The following is a 21,295-nucleotide window of genomic DNA, read 5'->3' as shown; positions in this document are numbered from 1 at the left end:
CTCGTTTCCCCGTGGTTGTCCCAAAGGCGCCCCTGCCAGCACCCACCGCACTGTTCCCATGGAGACCTGGCCGGGTCGTGACAGCGATGCAGCTCAGGGAACGTAAGTCTGAGACTGGGAGGCCTGGGGTGGGGGCTTCTCCCCCTCGTACCCAGGGATCCAGAAGCTACCACCCCAAGCAGCAGCCAGGTGGGGACAGGACCCCCATCACCCGCCAGAGAGCACAGGCCCCACGGAACAGAGAAGGCATCTCAGCAGAGCCGCCCATGGTGACTGCGCCCCAACTTTCCCTCCAGACGGGGCGGCTGGTGCCGCGGGGCCGGGCGAGGGGACCTGACGCCTGGGTGTCAACACGGCTGCGAGGACGCCTTCCTCCCCAAAGTCCAAGGGCTCCCGGTGCCCTCTGGGGCGTCAGAGAGAAGCATTGTGCGCGTGGCCGGGGAGCCCACAGAGCACAAAGGGCCGTCTTTCTCTGGACACTGGCCTCTGTCACCGCAGCCAGCGCACAGCGCCGGGTCCACCCCTGCTGGCACGCACAGGGCTCCTTCTTGCTTTGTTTTTTTGTTTTCTCTTCTTTTAAAGGAAAAATGGTGGGAGGCCCCACTGGGCTACATTTACGCTCTCACCATTGAGTGTGGTTTCTCTGGCTGAACCCAGAGCCCCACCCGGCCACGCTGTGTCCACGCGGTCACTCCTTCCTTCGTGCAGCCATCCCACGCCTGCCGCACTCCCCCCTGGGAGCCCAGCTCGGGGTCAGCAGCGAAAGGCAGGCGATTCCAGTTCACGGGACGTGCTGACCACCTGAGAGGCTGAAGGCAAATCCTACAAACACGCTCATCGTACAGGCGCCAGGAGCCGTGGAGGACGGAGGCAGGGGCTCGGAGGTCCACAGGAGAGACGGCCACGCACGGAGCTGGGAGGAGGGAGTCGCAGGCAAAGGCCCAGGGACGGGACCGAGTCGGGGGGGTCCCGGGAGCCCCAGCCCACGGCGGGGAGATGCCGGCGGGCTGCAAGGGTGTGATGCTCTTCCAGGAGGCCCCTTGGTGATGGGTTCATGTCCGTGCCGCCCCCTCCCGCCCCGGTGCTGTGTGAGGACAGCCTGGGCGGCCCCTGTGCAGGTGGAGAAAAGAGCTCCAGGTGACTCCGCAGGCCGTCTGGGCCGGCAGACCCTGTGGAGGTCAGACTCTGGTGACGCGGCCCAGCGACTGGCCCTGTGGCAGGTCATTCTGACGAAGGCTCAGGACGGACCAGCTCACACTGGACTTAGGATGGAAGCGGAGACAGCGATTGATTGAAACCACATCAACCTGCTTCGTAAAACCCCAGAAGTCAGGACACAGGTAGCACGGGACTTCAGACGCAGGGCAGAGGAGAGCATCACCCGCCTGGCCCTGCCCAGCTGGACCGGCAGCTGGGGAAGCTGCCAGGACCGGCCAGGTGCCCCAGGTGGGGGCCGGACCCGCTGTTCACTCTGTCGCCTGCTCCCAACACTGGACTCCACAGGAAAGAAAATGCGGCTGGACACAAGAAACTGGTCCCCTGAGCCGTCCACGTAACCGAGGCAGACACAGCCGTGGCCTCCGCCCCGCCCCAGCTCCTGCTGTGACTGTCGGACTGGGTGAAGACGTCCCTCACGAGAGCCACCAGGCTGCTGTGTGCGCTTCCTCAGTGGCACGAAAAGGCTAACGGCCCGTTTCTGCTGCCTCCCCAGCTCCTGCTGTGACTGTCGGACTGGGTGAAACGTCCCTCACGAGAGCCACCTGGCTGCCGTGTGCGCTTCCTCAGGGGCAAGAAAAGGCTGACGGTCCGTTTCTGCTGCCGCCCCAGCTCCTGCTACCAGAGTGTCTGCGCAGGTGAGTCGGCACCTGGTCCAGGAACGCTGGCTTCCTGTGTCCACCCGGGAGGGTGTCCCCTGGGCAAGCACCAGCCAAGCCCACCTGCCCGTCTGGGAAATCCCACCTCTCACGCTGCTCTTCCCATCAGGCAAACCCAGAGCCTCCCCTCGATGGTCTTTAGTCCAGAACACCCAGTGGGGGGGGGGGGGGAGCTGATCTGTTTGGATACTGCTTGAGGGCTTGAGGGGCCACCCCAGCCAAGATGCCCCCCCTGACGGTCCTGTCTGCGCACCTGGGCCACGTGGAACAGCCACATAGGTTCTGTCTCCACAACTCGAGGTGGCAGGCAGCTGGGCAGCCTCCTTTTGATGGAACCCCAAATCCACTGCAGCTCAGGGCCCCACACCTGCCCTCCCCATCAACGCCACGCATACATTCCTGGCCCCCTCGAGGTCTGTGGGTAAGACAGGCCTGAAGGCACTGAGAGGCTACAGGAAAACTTGACAGCCAGCTCCGGGCCACGGCCACTCGGTTAACTGAAGGGCTAATTAACAGAGGCGCCCCGAGAGCCGGGAAGGTGCAAGACAGGTCCGCACACCACGCTCAGAGCGGCAGCACTGCCCACGGTCACCAACAGGTGGACGCAGCCCCGGGGTCCATCAGCGGATGAGTGGGTAAGCATACTGCGGTCCGTCCAGAGCTCAGCGGGTGGGTGGGTAAGCATACTGCGGTCCATCCAGAGCTCAGCGGATGGGTGGGTAAGCATACTGCGGTCAGTCCAGAGCTCAGCGGATGGGTGGGTAAGCATACTGCGGTCAGTCCAGAGCTCAGCGGATGGGTGGGTAAGCATACTGCGGTCCATCCAGCGCACAATGACTCAGCCTTGAAAAGGAAGGCGATTCTGACACACACGACAATGCAGATAAGCCTTGAGAACACTGTGCTCAGTGGCACGAGCCAGTCAAGGTCAAACACGGTCTGACTCCAGCTCCACGAGGTCCCTGGAGTCCTCAGCCTCACGGACAGGAAGTGGAGGGTGGGAGCCAGGGGCCTGGGGCCCAGGGAGGAGGGGTACGCGTTTAATGGGGACAGAGCCTCCGTTTGAGAAGACGGACCGTTCTGGAGATGACAGTGGTGACGACTGCACAACAGTGTGTATGCGCTTCATCCCCCTGAGCCGGCCACTTGAACTCATTAACACAGTAAATTTACAGCGTGTGTTAAATTTACCAATGAAAGAGCAAAGCAGGGCACCAGGCCAGTGCTGTATAGCAAACACCGTGACCCGTGGAGCCAGGCGGCCACGTCCTGGGGTGTCCTGTCCTCGACACTACAGAGACCCCACTCCCACCTCTACAGCGGAAATGAGTCTGGGGGTGGGTGAGGCCCCCTCCCCCCACAAAGGACAAGGGAGGAAACAGGCCTCAAACGAAACTACTTCCTGGGTCCGAAGGGTTGGCAGCTGAGTGTCCTTTTAAGTAGAAATGCTATGTTCCACGAATAAAACAAATTGGAAGATATTTTTATACTTAGAAAAATGGATTATAGGTCTTGGCAACACACACGCCAAGGCACCCACTCTCGCCGTCTCCGAAAAACCATAATTAAAACCTAACCTGGTGCTTTGGGCATTTGTCATCACCTGGCTGACCCCTAGGGCACCACTGACTGCTCAGAGGGCAGCGTCCACTCTGCAGAAGGGAGGGGTGCTCAGAATGCCCAAACTCTGCCCGTTACCAGGCTAGGGTGGGGTCCGTAGAGGGGGGGCTTCGGGTTCAGGGGGGCCACAATGCAGATGCAGGCTCTCCCCTCTGCACCCCCAGCCTAAGGAGACCAGGGTCACTCTAGCCCAGGGGTCTCAAACTCAACTCAGCATGTGGGCCACAGAGCAAGATCACAACCGTTCGGCGGGCCGCACTAGGTCTACAAAAGGCAACTGTTACGCAACACTTTTCTCACTGCAGCTGAAACAAAAAAAAATCAGTACAAGCACAATCGTACATGCAGTTTACTCAGTGTCACAAAACAACCAGAAACTGTAGTTTGCATCACAACTGCTGTTAACTAAGCTAATATCTAGCTAGGATGCTAGAGAAATGAAAAATACAAGTAGGCCCCTAGGCTTACTTAATTTTATCCAAAATATTTTGAACTTCGTGGATTAGTCTGCGGGCCGCACAAAATTGTTCGGGGGGCCGCGAGTTTGAGACCCCTGCTCTAGCCTCACAGCCACCCTGAGCACCTCGTCCTCCTCTGTCCCCACAGCCCTGCACCCCGGCATCCCCTGCTCCCTGGAAGGCAGCCGACAGAAACAAGCACACCGAGGACAGCGCCCGAGCCTGGGGAGCGTGGTCGTGCTGAGACGCCGAGCGTCAGGGGCAAGGGGCCCATTTCAGGTGCACGGCCCAGAACTGCACACCTCCTTGCACCTCAGCCCTGAGGCCGGTCTGTGGGAATCCCCGTGGGCTGGGGGGGGGGTCCCCATGGGCCAAGGGCGATGGAGCGAGCACCCTGCCTCCCACACCCACAGGCACCCAGTACGGAGGGCCAGCCTGGGGCCTCCCCCTGTGCATCTCACACCTACAGGCACCCAGTACGGAGGGCCAGCCTGGGGCCTCCCCCTGTGCATCAGAAGGGCGTCTTCACGGTGCACATGCTGGGACAAGACAGGTGTGGGGTCTGCCGGGCCGCGTGGTGGGAGGGGACAGACAAGAGGAAATGAAGAGTGAGTTCAGAGGGATGGAGGGCCACACGGACCGTGTCCACAGAGCCCGGCACGGTGAGCACGAGTCAAGCTGAGCTCCGTGTGGACTACAGACACACCGAGGTACAGAGCACCAGGCAGAGGTGACAAGGCCCGAGCTCTGAGGTCCAAGGTGAGGGTAACTGACCCTCCTGCAGTCTGCCCAACTGGGCCAAGGGGAACATCTCTGAGCCCCGATATTGGGCCCTTAGGCCCCTTGAAAGAAATGGCAGAGAACTTTGGACAGAAGCGTGGCCCCCCGACCCCCACTCATGTCGGGCACTCGGGTTCAGACGGGGTGGTTTCCACGCTCAGTACCACCCCAAGTTTTCAGATACAAGGCGGCGCTCTGAAGATGCTTTTGGGATTTAATTGGAAGATTCCTGTGACTTTGTGAAAATGCAAAAGGGAAGGTCATGTCCGGGGAGGAGGAGCAGGCACCGAGATCGGGACCCATGCAGGCTCCTGTCAGACGAGGGTGGTCGGGCCCTCTGACATCAGGACGGCCAGAGGGGGAGTGGGCAGAGCTCCGCCTGGACCCGGAGGAGCCGCCTGGACCCAGAGGAGCCGCCTGGACCCGGAGGAGCCACCTGCTGGGCAGGGCCCGAGGGAGGTCACAGCGGGGTTCAGAAAGGAGCAGGACAGGTAGAGATCAGGAGCGAGAGCTTTACCCGTGAACTTCCTGCCTACTGGCACTGGCCATCTGCCCCCCACCCCAACCAACACTATGCCCCCGTGCACCTCGGGGCCACGCGAGGACCCTGCACACAGCGGCCACTCCATAAACCTCTGAGCAGAAAACAAGGGCAGGGGCACATGGGGGACACGAGGGCAGAGAGGACAGTGGAAGGGCCTGGACCAGCCCCGCCCCTCGGAGTTTCTGAAGCAGGGCCAGCTCCGGCAGCAGGGCCCAGGTCGATGCCCAGCCCGGCCGCTGGCCGCATCCGTGTCTGCCTTCTCCATTTCCTGGGCTGGTGTTGTTTTTAACCCACGGTGAAGCCAGCAGGAGCCGGCCCTGCGGGCGGGCAGTCTGAGCCCAGGCTGGGAGCCTCGCTCGCCTTCTGACCTTGCTCCTCTGCGGTCTTCAGCGCCCACCTCCCTTTCTCTCTGGTGGGAGACAGAGGCCTGCCCCTGCCCCAGACACGACAGCCTGCCTGGTCCAGGGCCTGAGCTCAGGGTGAACAGAAACCCTGGCTCCCATCTGAGGGGCCTCGGCCCTCGGGGGAAGTGTGTGACCTCACTGTGCCATCCTCCTGGTGACTCATTTCCTCTGCCACCACCTCCGGAAGCCGAGGGCCGCCTGCCGGTTCCCAGAACACGGCAATGGTGGGCACGGATGGGCTGCCAGAAAGATAAATAAGTCCACGTCCCCCAGAATAGTTCAGCTGAACCGGAGGCCAAGTCCTGAAATACCTCGGCCAGGGCAGCATCACTGGGCAGCAGGGGGAGCCAGGGGGGCCGCTTGGAGGGCCCACAGTTTGCAATGAAAGGGGAGGGTGTGGAGGCCGTCCAACGTTGTGCCCAGGGTTGGTGTCCGAGGTCCAGGGCTGACTCGGGGGCCAGCCTCGGATGCAGCGGCCTGTGGGGTCTCTCAGATGTATCCTGACAGTGCAGCAGGACCACGGACCCCTAAAATGTGGGCAGGCTCAGTCCCTGTTCCTCAAGCTTCCATGGGGCCAGCCTTACACAGCCACCAAAGTGCAGGTTCAGAAACGGCGTTCTGCGAAGGACGGCTCAGGGCCAGAGAAACCGTGGCCGGAGAGGTGCCCACCAAACACCCAGGCTGACAGACGGCGAGCTGGCATCCGGTGCACCAGGGAGGCCTGACATGTCGTGGCCGCTCACTGCGGCCAAACAAGCCAGCACCTGGGACGGCGTGCGAGCTGGTGCCTGGGTACCGCCAGCAAGCCCTTATTTCAGACTGCGCGTGGATACGCCTCTGTGATCTTTTCAGTGAAATGAATCAAAATATTAGAAACACGCCTCTCAGAAAGAAGGCTGTCAAGACAGGGACCCGGAGTTATACAAAGTGCGGCGATAAGTCTTCAAACCTGGACGTGGACCGAGGCGCTACTTTCTAAAACCAGTGAAGAGATACTTACATCGACTTCTCCTTGGTCGATGACGTAGAAGTTGTCACCTTCATCCCCTGCAACAACAGAAGAGATGCCATGTGCTTAATGCGAAGAACACGGTTGCAACATGCTCTCTCAACCACCTCTGCACTGATACTTAAATCACATCGACGAGCGATACTGGGTCTCCTCTATTTTTTAAAATTTCTTTAAGGAAAGCCTTGGCCAGAGAGCTCCATTGGTTGCAGGGGTCCCCAAACTTTTTACACAGGGGGCCAGTTCACTGTTCCTCAGACCGTTGGAGGGCCACCACATACAGTGCTCCTCTCACTGACCACCAGTGAAAGAGGTGCCCCTTTCGGAAGTGCGGCAGGGGGCCGCATGTGGCCTGCGGGCTGTAGTTTGGGGACGCCTGGTTAGAGCATCGTCCCAAAGCACAGAGGTTGCTGGTTTGATCCCTGATCAAGGCACATACGGGAACAGATTGATGTTCCTGACTCTCTCGCTCTCTCTCTCTCTCTCTCTCCCTCTTTCCCCCTTCCGCTCTCACTGAAGTCAATAAATAAAGCTTTTTAATTAAAAATAAATTCTCCGCCCTGGCCGGTTGGCTCAACGGTAGAGCGTCGGCCTGGCGTGCGGAGGACCCAGGTTCGATTCCCGGCCAGGGCACACAGGAGAAGCGCCCATTTGCTTCTCCACCCCTCCGCCGCGCCTTCCTCCCTGTCTCTCTCTTCCCCTCCCGCAGCCAAGGCTCCATTGGAGCAAAGATGGCCCGGGCACTGGGGATGGCTCTGTGGCCTCTGCCTCAGGCGCTAGAGTGGCTCTGGTCGCAACATGGCGACGCCCAGGATGGGCAGAGCATCGCCCCCTGGTGGGCGTGCCAGGTGGATCCCGGTCGGGCGCATGCGGGAGTCTGTCTGACTGTCTCTCCCTGTTTCCAGCTTCAGAAAAATGAAGAAAAAAAAAAATAAGAAAAAAATAAATAAATAAAAAATAAATTCTCCAGGTAAAAATTCTATCAAGTTAAGGTATACAACACGATGATCTTGTGTGCCTATTTACCATGAAATCACTTCCGTCAGCTAATGAGCACGTCTTCACCCACACGGTCACCAACATGAGCCTGAATCCCACTCTCCGGGCAAATCCCGGGTCTGGTGCAGACGGGGCCTGAATCCCACTGCCCTGGCAAGTCCCGGGTCTGGTGCAGGCCATTGGCTTTTTAAAGGGCAAGGTGATCGCGATATATTGAGTTAGCTTGTTAAGCACGTTGGTCTTAAGTTTCACTGGTGACTTTCCCCAAAGATGCACAGTGAGGGTTCTGTATTAATAGTTCTTTAAGGGAACAGCCCGATTTTCTCCAGTCACTTCTGGCTCAGTGGAGGCAGGAGAGGGACGTACCTTGCTGTATGACGGTCTCCCCGGCGATGTGCGTGACGGGGAACATGGCGTCGAATATGTCACTGAAAAGAAGACACAGAGAGTGTGACACTTGCCCGCGTCCCTCACCTCCCCTGGAGACGCGGTCTTGTTGAAAGACGGTCAGGCCCACCGGGGAACAAGCCCACGCACGTAAGTTCAAGAAGGAGACACAACCCTCCGTGACCCCGCTCTCCAGAGAACAGCACCCAGCCCGGGGCAGCCCTGTGGGTCTGCTTCTGCACCTGGACAGGGTTTGCTGCCCAGGCCTTTACAGAAATGGGACCACACTATACACACTGCTGTGGACCCCACTTAAGAAACATCAGTAACAACACGTGGTCACGTCTCATGTCGGCGAGCGGAACCCTACGAGGACCCGGTGTGAGTCCCAGCCACCTGCCTGCTGCATTTTCCCAGGGAAATGCTTACCCTCAAAGGCAGGGGTCCCCAAACTACGGCCCCGCAGGCCGCATGCGGCCCCCTGAGGCCATTTATCCGGCCCCCGCTGCACTTCCAGAAGGGGCACCTCTTTCATTGGTGGTCAGTGAGAGGAGCATAGTTCCCATTGAAATACTGGTCAGTTTGTGATTTAAATTTACTTGTTCTTTATTTTAAATCTTCTATTTGTTCCCGTTTTGTTGTTTTACTTTAAAATAAGATATGTGCAGTGTGCATAGGGATTTGTTCATAGTTTTTTTTTTATACTCCGGCCCTCCAACGGTCTGAGGGACAGTGAACTGGCCCCCTGTGTAAAAAGTTTGGGGACCCCTGCTCAAAGGTGTCCTGAGAGGCTGGACGCGGGGATGAGAGGCCCTGTCACCCCTCTGCAGCAGGACGCAGAGTCCGAGCCTGCTGCTCCGCCAGCCGCTAACCTGGCGAGGCGGCGCACGGGGCTGTGCCGGCTGGGCAGCCCGGACGTTGAATTTCCTAAATTCAGCTGCGAAGCGGACGGAGCAGGAGACCCGCGTCCCCAGGCCGGCACACGGGAGAGGCGGGCAGGGCGGGAGCCTTTCCGTCCACGGACTGCAGCCAGAACTCGACATCCGAGGTCAGCGTCTGGGTCCCAAAGTGCAGTGGCCCTCGGAGGCTGCGCCCACCCACAGTGTGTGGTTCCCCAGAAGGAAACGTGAAGCCGGCCAGCCTGGGGGCCTAACCTTCTGCCCACCTGGTTAATTAAGGGGGGCTCCTGGGAAGCCTTTATCTGCTGGTCAGCCTGAGCCCCCAAAAGGCAAACCAGACCCAGAAAACACAAATAAGTCATTCTTCAAACAGCAGCCGTTTTCTCTCCACTTAAGAAAAGCATGTCTGCCCTGCCTGGACCCCCACCGTCTGCCTCGCCGTGCTCCCCACGCCCACGCAGTGTCTCCGGGGTGCCTGCCCAGCCCCTGGGGAGAGGGGGGCAGGGAGAGCCTCACTCTGTGTGCTGGAGGCTGTAGCTCTGTTTCCCGGAAAAGCCCGTTCACTCCTGCCTTTCGGCTCCTGACTGACCAAGGTCTGGACCGGGCTGTGTCCAGGCGGCGGCCGCAAGTGCTCGGTCGGCTCAGCCCACCCCTCTCTGAGTGGCTGCTCTCCTCTCCGACCTCTCCGACCTCTCAAACAAAAACCCCTTCCTCCCTCTTAGCACTTAAGGCCATTAAAAGGCACTGGCTGCCTCTCCCCATGAAAAGGAAAACAGCTCTGCTCTCATCGTGCAGTGACCTCTGGGAGGCCCGTCTGAGGTTGCTGCTCGTGGTCTCACGTGCGCTCTGCCCTGTCCCCGCCTCCCGGGTCTACAGACACCGCTGAGCACACGGGACTGCACTGGGCGCTGGGCACACAGAAGGCACGCCCAACCTCCAGCGCTCGGAGCTGGCGAGGGACGAACAGGGAGATGCTACCGCCACCAGGCCCGCAGGACCGAGGGCGGGTGCTGCCAGGACCCCACACCTGTGAGGGCAGTACTGCCGCTGCCTCCACTTTCTGAAGCCACACCAGACACGCTCAGTGACTGTGCCCGATGTCAGCGGCGAGGAAAGGGGAGGAGAGAGGGGAGGCTGCACCCGCGGTCTGTGTCACAGCCTGTGGTCCCAGGGCTCCAGGGGTGACAAGGTGGGAGAGGACACGGGTCTGGACGAGGTCGGGACAGCCCTGGAGGCCCCTCCCCTGGGACATCCCAGCTCGGACTCCCCCCCCCCCCCACCAGGACGCGGAGCCTCCAGGCCCTTCACTCCTTCACAACAACCTCGGGTTCAGCAACCTGCCCACGCCCTTCGCCCATCTGGACAGGGCGGCCGGAACCTCTTTCTTGTCAGTGTGCAGTCTGCCTCGTGGGTTTTACTGGCGGTGAACAATCTTCCTGCATCTGTGGGTTCACTTCTCCACGATGCCCGTCCGCAAGCTGGCATCTGTAATGGAGTCTCCTCTGTGCTCTTCCCGTTTGTGCTGAGTGGGGTTTATGTGGGGAAGGCGCTTCCCTGCCCCACAGGCCAGTCAGCAAACGGTCTCCCTGGTCACTCTGAGGTCAGGTGTGACTGAAACCACAGACACTTCTCTCCGTCCGGAGGCTGGACGTCCAGCCAGGGGGCTGCTGAGGCCTCTCTGCTGGCTAGCAGACGGCCACCTTCTCAGTGTCACACGTGGCCAGGGGACATCTGTAAGGAAACCGATCTCCTCATGGGGGCCTCCACTGACCCCTAATCTCAGCCCAAAGCCCACCCTCCCAACCAAATACCATCCCATTAGGGGTAAGGTTTCAACACGTGAATTTTTTCACAAAGCAATTACCTTCTGCTAAACACATAGTCTCCATGTCTGTATCCGGGCCATAAGGGAGGGTACTTGGCTTCATCTTTCTCCAGCCAGCCAACGTCCTCACAACATCTGTCACACTCCAAGGGTTTGATATGGTCTGGACTGTGTGTGACCACACCCCCCCCCCAAAGCAACACTCTCTTATTTCCTATTTCCCAGAGCAACTTGTGAGTGACCACACCCCCCCCCAAAGCAACATTCTCTTATTTCCTATTTCCCAGAGCAACTTGTGAGTGACCACACACCCCCCCCAAAGCAACATTCTCTTATTTCCTATTTCCCAGAGCAACTTGTGAGTGACCACACACCCCCCAAAGCAACATTCTCTTATTTCCTATTTCCCAGAGCAACTTGTGAGACTGACAATGGACAGTGTGTCGAAGTTTGGCCACAACTTCACTCGTAAAACCATCGGGACCAGAGCTTCTCAGGGAGCCAGGGTCTTCGGTCCCGTTTCACCTTCTCAGTGCCCAGGGGTCTTCTCCGCTCGTCTGCTTCTTCAAGCACCGACGCTGGCACCATTGATAAATTTAGCAGCATTTAAAAATTAAGAATCATAAAAATGCAAATTTGGGGCTTTTATTTGAAAAAAAAAAAAAAAAAAGATCTCACAACAAGGGGCCCGCATTCTCACAAAGCAAGACTTCAGCCCCTGCCCACCCTCCGGAGCATTCCGCACAATGTTTACAGTCCCCGGGGAGCCTCTGCCATGGGACCTGGTGCCCCTCTGTTTGACACAAGCCCACACGCCGGGACTCTGGGTGGGGAGCACCGCGCAGCCCAGGACGGGAGCACCGCTCCACCTGAGCGTCTGGCCGCGCCCCACCAGGGGCAACAGCTGTGCTCCCAGCAAGCAGCCATCTCCTTCCTCACCACCTGGAGAGACCATGAGGAAGGGACCGATGCCGCTTCGTGGACAGCCATCTGCCGTGACGCGGCTTCCTCAGCCTGGCTCGGGCAGTCAGGAGACCCCAGAGGCAGCGAATGGTTTTCACAGATGGTCAAGCAGAGACTGAGGATGGGCACCGGACACGCCCGGTTAGGCCCCTGCCTCCCACGCTGTAACCGAGCACGGGGCTGGAAACCTCATCACAGCCTCTGCACTGAGGGCTCGGAATCGGGCCTGGGAGCCCAGGAGAAAAGCCCCCGCACTGGGGGGGGGGCAAACGCCCTGGGTTCAGCAGAGGTCGGGGGCGTCACCTCCAAGGACCTCTCTTCCGAGACTTGAGTTCTGAGTCTTTCTCCAAAAACTCCATTCCCGGAGGGAAGGGACCAGCCGCCTGTGGTCACAGTGGGCTGCCCGGGAGGAGGCGTTTCGGCAGCCAGGGCTGGGCGGCCGGCTCCGAGTTCGAGCTGGAGAAGCAAAACCAGGAGATATGCCAGGGGCCTGAGAAATCCAGCCCGCTGCAGACCTGCCTGCCATTGAGGCCTGCCCGCTGGCCAGCTAGACACAGTGGCCAGCATGTCCACTCTCTGGGCTTCAACTGAATGGGTACAAAACAAGGCAGCCTCACCTGAGCAGCACAGAGGTCAGCAGAGTGCCACATCCTCATCCATCCTTCCCACCTGAACAACCTTGTCCTCACCTTCTCCAAGAAGTCCTCCAGGATTTCTCCCCCATCACCACCAGTCAGGGCGCCTTGGCACCCCACTTGTTTGTGAAACGCTTGAGTTTGCCCCGTGTGTCCCTCCTGAGTCTGGACCCCCGAGAGCAGGATCGTTCTGCAGCGTGACCCATGCTAATCCCAGACGGATGAGACATCTGGGAAACCCCCCCTCACCGACCTCCAGTCCACCGAGCCCAAGAGGCAGGCGTGACCCCGGCCCCCTCCCGCGGCCCCTTGGCAGGCATGTGCAGTGCCAGGCGTGACCCCGGCCCCTTCCCGCAGCCCCTCGAAGGGCACGTCCAGGGCCAGGCATGACCCCGGCCCCCTCCCGCGGCCCCTCGAAGGGCACGTCCAGGGCCAGGCGTGAACCCGGCCCCCTCTCACGGCCCCTCGAAGGGCACGTCCAGGGCCAGGTGTGACCCCGGCCCCCTCCCACGGCCCCTCGGAGGGCACGTCCAGTGCCAGGTGTGACCCCGGCCCCTCCTGCAGCCCCTCTGCAAGCACGTCCAGGGCCAGGCGTGACCCCGGCCCCCTCCCACGGCCCCTTGGCGGGCACGTCCAGGGCCAGGCGTGGAGGACAGCAGGTCCTGGAGGAGCTCCAACCCGTTCTCCCATCGCTTCCCGGGATGGAATGTTTTCTGGCTAAAAGGCACCTTGCTTATTTTAAACGCAGCGGGCCCACGAAGCAATCACAAGATCCAGGCAGCTGGTGTGTCCTAGCCACCAGACCCGCTCCAGCACGTGGGCGGGGGAGCGCTGGAGAGCCACCAGGGCCCCAGGGACGCCTGTGTTTTCTCTCCACAGCTGCTGGATGGATCGGCGTCTCCTGAGCTTTTCACGGGGCTAGGCACTGCCCTGGTCATGGGGGCAGGTGTACAACCTAGGCAGGACCCCTTCGGGGCGGGGGGGAGGGTGCCAGGGGACACAGGGCGTGATCTTCCTGTGAAAGTTGAGAACACAAACCGCCCTGGGCTGGGGCTCCCTGACCTGCTGAGGGTCCTGGCAGGGACGTCCAGGTTGTATGCACTTGGGGTGCGTGCACACCCCGTGGGGGGTCTCTACGGATGCCACTGAGGCCCGCGGCTCCTGCACAGGGAGGAGCCAGGATGTGCTCAGATGCATTTGGTTTTGTTATTAATTTGCTCTGGACCTTTCTCCTGAGACAAAAGCCTTCCCACCCACCCAAGCTCAGACGCTTCTCCCTCCCTCACTGCCGGGACTTGATGTTACAGGCACAGGGTGGGGGCAGGAGCATGCCAAGGCCACTGGGTGTGCACACACCGTTGAAGGCCGCCGCTCTCAGGGCTGGAGGTGCCCGTAGGTCTACGGAGACAGACGGGGATCACCAACCCCAAACTCAGCCACCCACAAGCCTAGGCCGGGTGGGGGCTGGAGGGCGCCCCCCTGCACCCTGACCCCCGTGGAGTGTGGGTCCAGGAAGGCTAGTCTTCCCTACAAGGAAAGACGGAAATGCACTGTTTTATGCCCCCTTCTGGTTTTCACGTGACCGTGATGGCTGGTTCCGATATAAGAGCCCCTGCTGGTCACACAGATGCGGCTGTGGCCAGACGCAGGCGGCCACCACCTCTGCTTGTGGTTACAGAGTCCGAGGCCCAGAGAGGACATCGCAGGCCCAAAGCCAGCAGCACCGAGGCCTCACTCTCAACCCCGTGACGGCAGCAGGAGGAGACAGGAACAAGGACAGGGATGGGACCCTTAGTTTTCTGAGGCTCAACAGAGTGAAGCCTGAGGCCCATGGGTCTAGGTCACAACCCAGTCTCGCACCAGCAGGCCAGTGGGGGAGACTCAGTTCCTCGCCTGTGAAAGGGGCTGCGGCCAGGGAAGTCCATCAGGGGCTGCAGCAGCACCAGCACCGTGGCTACCACGTGGCATGTACTTCACCAACAGCTATGACCCCTGGGACTGCCCTCACCCAAAGCCCACACTCCTCCAATGGGGGTGGTGATCAGGGGCCAACCCTCGCTGGTCCTGGGTCCCCTTCATCCCCACCCAGAATGGTCCTTCATCCCAGCCAACTCCCTCCCTCTCCAACTGCTGGACCACAGTGACACCAGGTGGCCAGCATGTCCCGACCAGTGGCTACCGTAAGGACAGCAGAGACTCAGGACGTTCCACCACCACAGTTCACTGGGCAGCGCAGCTCTGGGAGTGCGGGGGGGCCTCGCTCTCTCTGTCTCGGTCCCCCTCCTCCTGGCACAGGGCAGGCACCACCACACCTCTCTCCCTCCTGTCCGGAGCAACTCCGGCCGACAGCCGGGTCCACCATGGGAGGACATGGGCAGAGTGTGGGGGCAGACAGGCCCTGCATCCTCCTGCCAAACCTTGAGCTTGTCACAGAAGGGACGTGGCAGGTCCTGTGTCCTTTGAAGGGGCTGCGGTCAGGCAGCAGCACAGGTCAGAATAACTCGGGTGAAGCAGGCGGATCCGGAACTAGGACACTTGTGGTCACACTCAGCTCTGCTGCCCACAGGCTGTGCGGCCTCAGCCCAGCTGCCCACCCCTCCCCCGGTCGGCTCCACCTGCAAACTGAGGTTGCGACCCCACTCCCGACGGTGCTGTGAGGGCTGAGGACACACGCGTTTGGTCCGAGGGCCGGGAACATTGCCGCGTTCGCTGCTGGAACCCATCCCCCGGAACAGCTAGAAGAGGAACCCCTGCCCCAGAAACACTAGAAGATACATTTTACCCAAAGAAAGACAAGCTTTGTCCGCTGAGAACCGCAAGACACCACTAAGAGAAACAAAGGCCCTACATAAACGGAGATACCTTCCAGTTCATGACTTCGTGGTGACAAGATGCCCGTTCTAGATCAACTTGAGCCATAAGCTCATTGCAGGCTTTTCAAGCAGAAAATGATCTAAAATTCATAGAGACACAGAGAGACCCCTCTCAGTAGCTAAGACAACTTTTTAAAAGAAGAGCAAAGTGATTTCAAAACTAACCGTAAAGCCGCAGTCACAGTGACAGGGTGCTGTGGTGCGGTGACAGGCGTACCCAGCAAGGGCGCAGCCCTGGGAAACCAGGCACACCCTCCACGTAGGGTCGTGGACCGTCAACGCAGGGCCAGAGCTATTCGATGGGGAAGAACTGTCTTTTCATAACTGGTGTCAGGGCAACTGGCCGCCCACATAAGGAAAATAAAACTTGGAGCCTTACCTCACAACATATACAAAATGTAACTCAAAACAGATCGCAGAATTCAATGGAAACGCTTCAACTACAAGAATTTTTAAAAGACATGCAGGAGACAGTTCATCACTGTGGGTTAGGCAAAATGTTCTTAGATATAACAACCAAGGCACGAGACACAAAGCATTGATACATCGGGCCTTCGTCTAACTTTAACATTAGGACTTGGAAAGACACCACTAACAAATCGGAAAGGTCGAACACTGGCTCGGACAACCATCTGCAAACCTTGTCTATCAGATAAATACCCAGAATATACAAAGAGCTCTCCAAACCCCACACGCAGAAGACCAAGAACTCAAAAACAGCAAGCAAAATGTCTGAGCACACAGTTTGCGGGGAAAAGTCGTCCAAACGGCTAAGAAAGCCCGGGAAGCGATGTCTGCTGTCGCGAGTCAGAAGGGAACTGTGAATCAAAGCCACATCCAGACAAAGATCAGGCTCAAAGGCACCCAGCTCCTGTGAGACATACAGTTAACTGACGACCCGGAAGTCCCACCGTTAAGAATCGACCCCAAGGGAAAGGGGAGTGTGTCCCACAGGACGTGCACAGAACATCACAGCGCACGGATCCACATGCTTCCCCGGAGGTGAGGAGAGAGGACGCACGTTCCGCCCAATCAGACCAAGGACTACATGTCTCCAGTCAAGAAGAAGAAAGCCTTTTCTTACCATAAAGATAAGTGGTAAGTTACTGGGGCGGGTGGACAGGGAGGGAAGGAGTGCCCCGTGGTGTCAAAGGGTTAAAGAGCTCCATCCGGGAAGCCTGTGAATTCGGGATTGGCAGCTGCAGGCCTAGGGTGGCCTCCCCCCCACCCCCCACCCCTCCACAGCTGTTCCTGGGTGTCAAAGCGCATCTTTGTTTCTGACTCTTAGCAACTGTTGCTTTTTCTGCAGGACAAGCGTGAACCAGCTGTCCCCCCTCACAAGATGCAGCCCAGGGGAGGCCGGACCTTCAGGCAGACTCAGAACAGGGAGAAAACACAAACTGTCCAGCTGGGAAGGTCTCTGTTCCCGCATCTGGGCCTCCTCACGCTGCCCGGACGGAACCACGCCCACCCCACGCCCACACCCTGGACGGAACCACGCCCACACCCTGGACGGAACCACGCCCACCCCACGCCCACACCCTGGACGGAACCACGCCCACACCCACGCCCACACCCTGGACGGAACCACGCCCACCCCACGCCCACACCCTGGCCGGGCACCACGAAGGGGATGGCCCTGCGCAGAAGGAAATGCGAACGGACAGGCAGGACCCGGTTCGAGGCAGCCCTGCCGCTGCCCTGACCCAGAGGTGCAACTTCCCCATGAAACGGCCCGAGCGAGGGGGCGGGGAGGGCGAGGGGCGGACACGGCACAGCCCACACTGCGGAGCCGGCGGCAGGCAGGGCCACCTTTCCAACACATCTTTCAAAACATGAGGCCAGTCCCTGTGATCCCAGTGCGCAGACATCTGTGAAAGGAGTAAGGCAGGGCTCTGGACTTGAAATTGTCCAGGAAGAATGCACTAGAAACTGTCCACATGGAGAACACACCAGGGACCCTTCTCATTTCTTCCCTGTGCCTTCATGTTAAAAAAAAAAAAAAAAAAAAAAAAAAGACTCCCCACTGAGATTTTGACCCTGGCACAAATTCAGCTCACCATCATCCGTTTGCTCTACCAACCACACCTCAGCTTCCAGCACACGTCAGCAGGTCTTCTCGCACCTGTTTCTTCCCCATGCTGTTCCCTCCACTTGCTCATGCTGTTCCCTCCGCTCCCCATGTTGTTCCCTCTGCTTGAATGCTCTTCCCCCTCTTCTGCCCATCCTGACGACTTGGCTCGGAGGTCGCTGGTTCTGGTAAGGGAGCCCCCAATCCTGAGGGAGAATAGGCCCTTTCTTTCCCTGTGATCTCACAGCATCTAACAGACACCTAGGGGATAACCCATGCCCCAGGAAAGGACAGTTTATTTCTTAAATACCGGTCACCACTGGGAAGGACCCTGGAACAGGAGGGAACAGCTGTGTCCCGGGGGTTACACAGACACTCACAGCAGAGCTTCAACCAAGGTTCACATTCTGGTTTGGTCACTACCTGTGGGACCCAGGGCAAGTGACTTCAGCCTTCCCCTGGAACGTGGGTGACCTTATCACTGACCCCACGCGGTGGCCATGAGTGTCGAGAGAGACCCACAGCTCTCAGCCACGTGGCTGGCGTGCAGCAGAGCGCAACAGCTGTCTCACTCCCAGGGAGCGTGAGGCACACAGGACCTCGTCTCAGCAAGACTGGCCTCTGCCCCAAGGAGCTGTGTGACCGTGGGCCAGTCGCCTGCCTTCTCCGAGCCTCGGCCTCTCCCCGTCTCTGACAAGATGCCGGGTGGACCATGGAGATGGGGACGAGTTTCGGTGATAATGAGCCTCCTCCAGAGCCACCTCCCTCTCCCCCTGGTCTCTTCTGACAGTCTCCCTGACCCCCAGCCAACTGGTGAATTCCTCATATCCCAGCTGGGAGGCAAGTGGGCTATTTTTAGTGACCAAGGCTCCAGAATGGAGCCAAGCCAGGATTCGAGGCGTCCATCGGGTCTGAAAGCCAAGGGGTCCTTCCTTCCCGGGGCCCGTCACCACCGTGGGAAGAGGAGGTGCAAGAGGCCAGCTCACCCAGTGCCAGGGGGCACCTTGCCTAGCGTCCCTCCAGGACCCTGGTCCCTGGGGAGATTCTCCTTTCTAAAGAAATGGCCCCACTTCCCGCCCCTAAGCAACAGGGCAGTTGGACCCCACATCCCTTCTCTGGGCCTCGGTGCCCTCGTCTAGACGGTGGGTGTGGGAAGCAGGGAGCCTTCGAGCATCTCAGGGGACGTGAAGAGAGGAACAGGTTGTGTGTGAGACATGGGGGGTGCTGAGGTTTAGCACCCTGGAGACTGCACCCCACCAAACGCTACAGCTCAACCACGGCCTCGGGCACGATCCCCTGCAGGTGCCAGCCCCACGGTGGGGAGCCCAGGGCTCTCTCTCCTCCTGCTTCCACGGGCAGAGGGGCTGTGTCCATGCTGTGCACCTCAGCGAGGCAAGTCCTGGCCTCCCTCTCAAACAAAGACTCCACCGAGAAGCAAACTGCAGCCCGGTCCTTCTCGTAGAAAGAACCACAGAACTTTTGATTAACTGGGAAACTCTGGGCAGGTGGAAACTTCTTCTTCTCTTTAAGAGGTGTGGCCTTCCCCTCGCCCAGGGATGAGCAAGGCCATGCATCGCCGCGGGGAGGGAGCTCAGCCCAGCGCAGCCTTGTCCCAACGGGGTTCAGTCCCAGCGTCTTCCAGGCCCGGCCGGGTGGCCTTGGGCAGCCCGCTTCACTTGCTCGGCCTCAGCTGCCCGACGGCACCTGGCCGTCACCGGCCTGCACTGTTCTCACAAGGTGGTGTACGGGAGGCGGAGACTGGCTCAGAACACGCCACCTGCGCGCTACAAGCCGCAGACCGCGACCCCAGCCTTCCACCGAAAGCGGCATCTGATCTGCTGGGCTCCCGTGGCCCACGGTTCGCTGACCTCACGGCCTCTGCCCAGAGGAAGCCTGGCTGTGTGCAAAATGAAAATCAAATTCTTTGCATGTTCAAGCCATGAAGGATCTCTTTGGAGGAGGCCACGCATTTTCCAAAATGCTCCTTTTGTTTTCTAGTCCTGCCTGAAAGGGAAGCAGAGGGTCCCGAAGCCACAGCCGAGCGAGGTGGGGGGCAGGGCCACGGGGAAGCAGAGACGCCCCGGGCCCTCGGGCTGCGTGCGAGTGCAGCAGGCTGGCGTGTTTTTCCCATCACCTGCGGACTCAAGCCAGTTTGTGGAAAAATAGACCGCAGAGATCTGCGGGTGGGAGGAAGAGTGAGCGACAGATAACAGGAGGACAGCTCCAGCCAGAGGCCTGTTTTAATTAGAGCTGCAGGGAGCGGGCGAGGCTGCCAGGCAGGCCGCCGCAGGGCGAGATGCCCGCCCCGCCTGCCCGCCTGCCGTCTGGCGGCCCAGGTAATGAGGCCCCCAAGGAGGGCCCAACGCACAGTGCCGCCGCCCGGACCGCCCACACCACACACAGCACCCCCTAATCACCACACTCCCCAGCTCCCAGGGGCACGTGGTGCTCGTCCCCAGGGCCGTGGTCGGAGCAAACCCGGAAGGGACCTCAGTGAACCCCAGGGCTCCCGTCTCCCTCCACCAGGCCTAGAATGCACCCTCGGGACCAGGTCAGATTCACAGCACCTCTCAGGGCTCTGGAGCACCCGTGGGCCACCTTTTGTGGCCCCTGACCAGAGAGTGACTGCCCCAGCACCCCCAGGAAGGACACAGATCTGCCTTGTTCAGTAGCTGACCTAGCAAGGAGGCTGCACCTTCTACCGCGCCCCCTCCCTCCAGACTCTCACCTGGAGTAACTCAACTCAGCAGAGGGGCTGGAAAGCTGGTGTGAGGACACTCGCTCCAGCCCCCACTGGGACACGTGCTGCCTGGTTGGGAAGAAGGGGCAAGGGGCCTCCCCTGCCCTAGACACCCTCTTCAATACCCTGAGGCAGGGGGACCAGCTGGCCTCCCAGAGTCCCTCCCGCTGTGCCCCGACCCCAGAGCAGCCCGTTTACCCCCCACAGGCCCAGGATGAAGCAGAGAATGACACTACACAGTGGCCTCGGGGCCACACAAGCCCCTTCCTCAGACTAAGCCCTAAGGCTTGGCTGCTGGGTGCATGTGAGGGTCTGGGCCAGCATCCGAGGGGCGAAGCCCACTGCTAGTGACCACTCAACACAGCCAGAGGGCCTCCAGAAAGATGATGATGACAACTACGATGGTGATGGTGATGATGATGATGGTGGTGATGGTGATGAAGATGATGATGATGGTGATGGTGATGACAATAATGGTGGTGATGATGGTGATGAAGATGATGATGATGGTGATGAAGATGATGATGAAGATGATGATGATGGTGATGGTGATGACAATAATGGTGGTGATGATGGTGATGATGGTGGTGATGGTGATGAAGATGATGATGATGGTGATGAAGATGATGATGGTGGTGATGGTGATGATGATGATGGTGGTGATGGTGATGAAGATGAAGATGATGATGGTGATGATGATGATGGTGGTGATGGTGATGAAGATGAAGATGATGGTGATGGTGATGAAGATGATGATGGTGGTGATGGTGATGAAGATGATGATGGTGATGATGATGATGGTGATGAAGATGATGATGGTGGTGATGGTGATGAAGATGATGATGGTGGTGATGGTGATGAAGATGATGATGGTGGTGATGGTGATAACAATAATGGTGGTGATGACGGTGATGAAGGTGGTGATGGTGGTGATGGTGATGAAGACGATGATGGTGGTGATGGTGATGAACATGATGATGGTGGTGATGGTGATGACAATAATGGTGGTGATGATGGTGACGATATACCTATGGACGTTACTGCCTCCCATCCTCAGAGCAACCCTCAAAGCAGATTCCATTACTCTCATTTGACACGTGAAGAAATAAAGGCCCAGAGAATACCGTTACACAGCTTGTAAGTTACATCACAAAACTGGCTCCTTCCACAAGACATTGTAACACACCTTGAACTCTGCGGTGTGAGTGTGCGTG

At 59.1% G+C, this 21,295-nt stretch overlaps 1 protein-coding gene across 2 annotated transcripts in view; it reads right to left on the bottom strand.

Annotated features, from left to right (window-relative positions):
- PRKAR1B (protein kinase cAMP-dependent type I regulatory subunit beta) overlaps positions 1-21,295 on the bottom strand; it is a 71,800-nt gene that overhangs the window by 28,345 nt on the left and 22,160 nt on the right. For both annotated transcript variants that reach the window (XM_066343022.1, XM_066343021.1), the window contains exons 5-6: positions 8,055-8,116; positions 6,681-6,727 (exon numbers count right to left, since the gene is read on the bottom strand). In XM_066343022.1, the coding sequence (XP_066199119.1) occupies positions 6,681-6,727; positions 8,055-8,116 (109 nt within the window). The remainder of the gene's footprint in view (positions 1-6,680; positions 6,728-8,054; positions 8,117-21,295) is intronic.

Source organism: Saccopteryx leptura, chromosome 6 (assembly GCF_036850995.1).
Source record: "Saccopteryx leptura isolate mSacLep1 chromosome 6, mSacLep1_pri_phased_curated, whole genome shotgun sequence".
Taxonomy (NCBI): Eukaryota; Metazoa; Chordata; class Mammalia; order Chiroptera; family Emballonuridae; genus Saccopteryx; species Saccopteryx leptura.
This window is presented reverse-complemented; position numbering and strand designations above follow the sequence as displayed.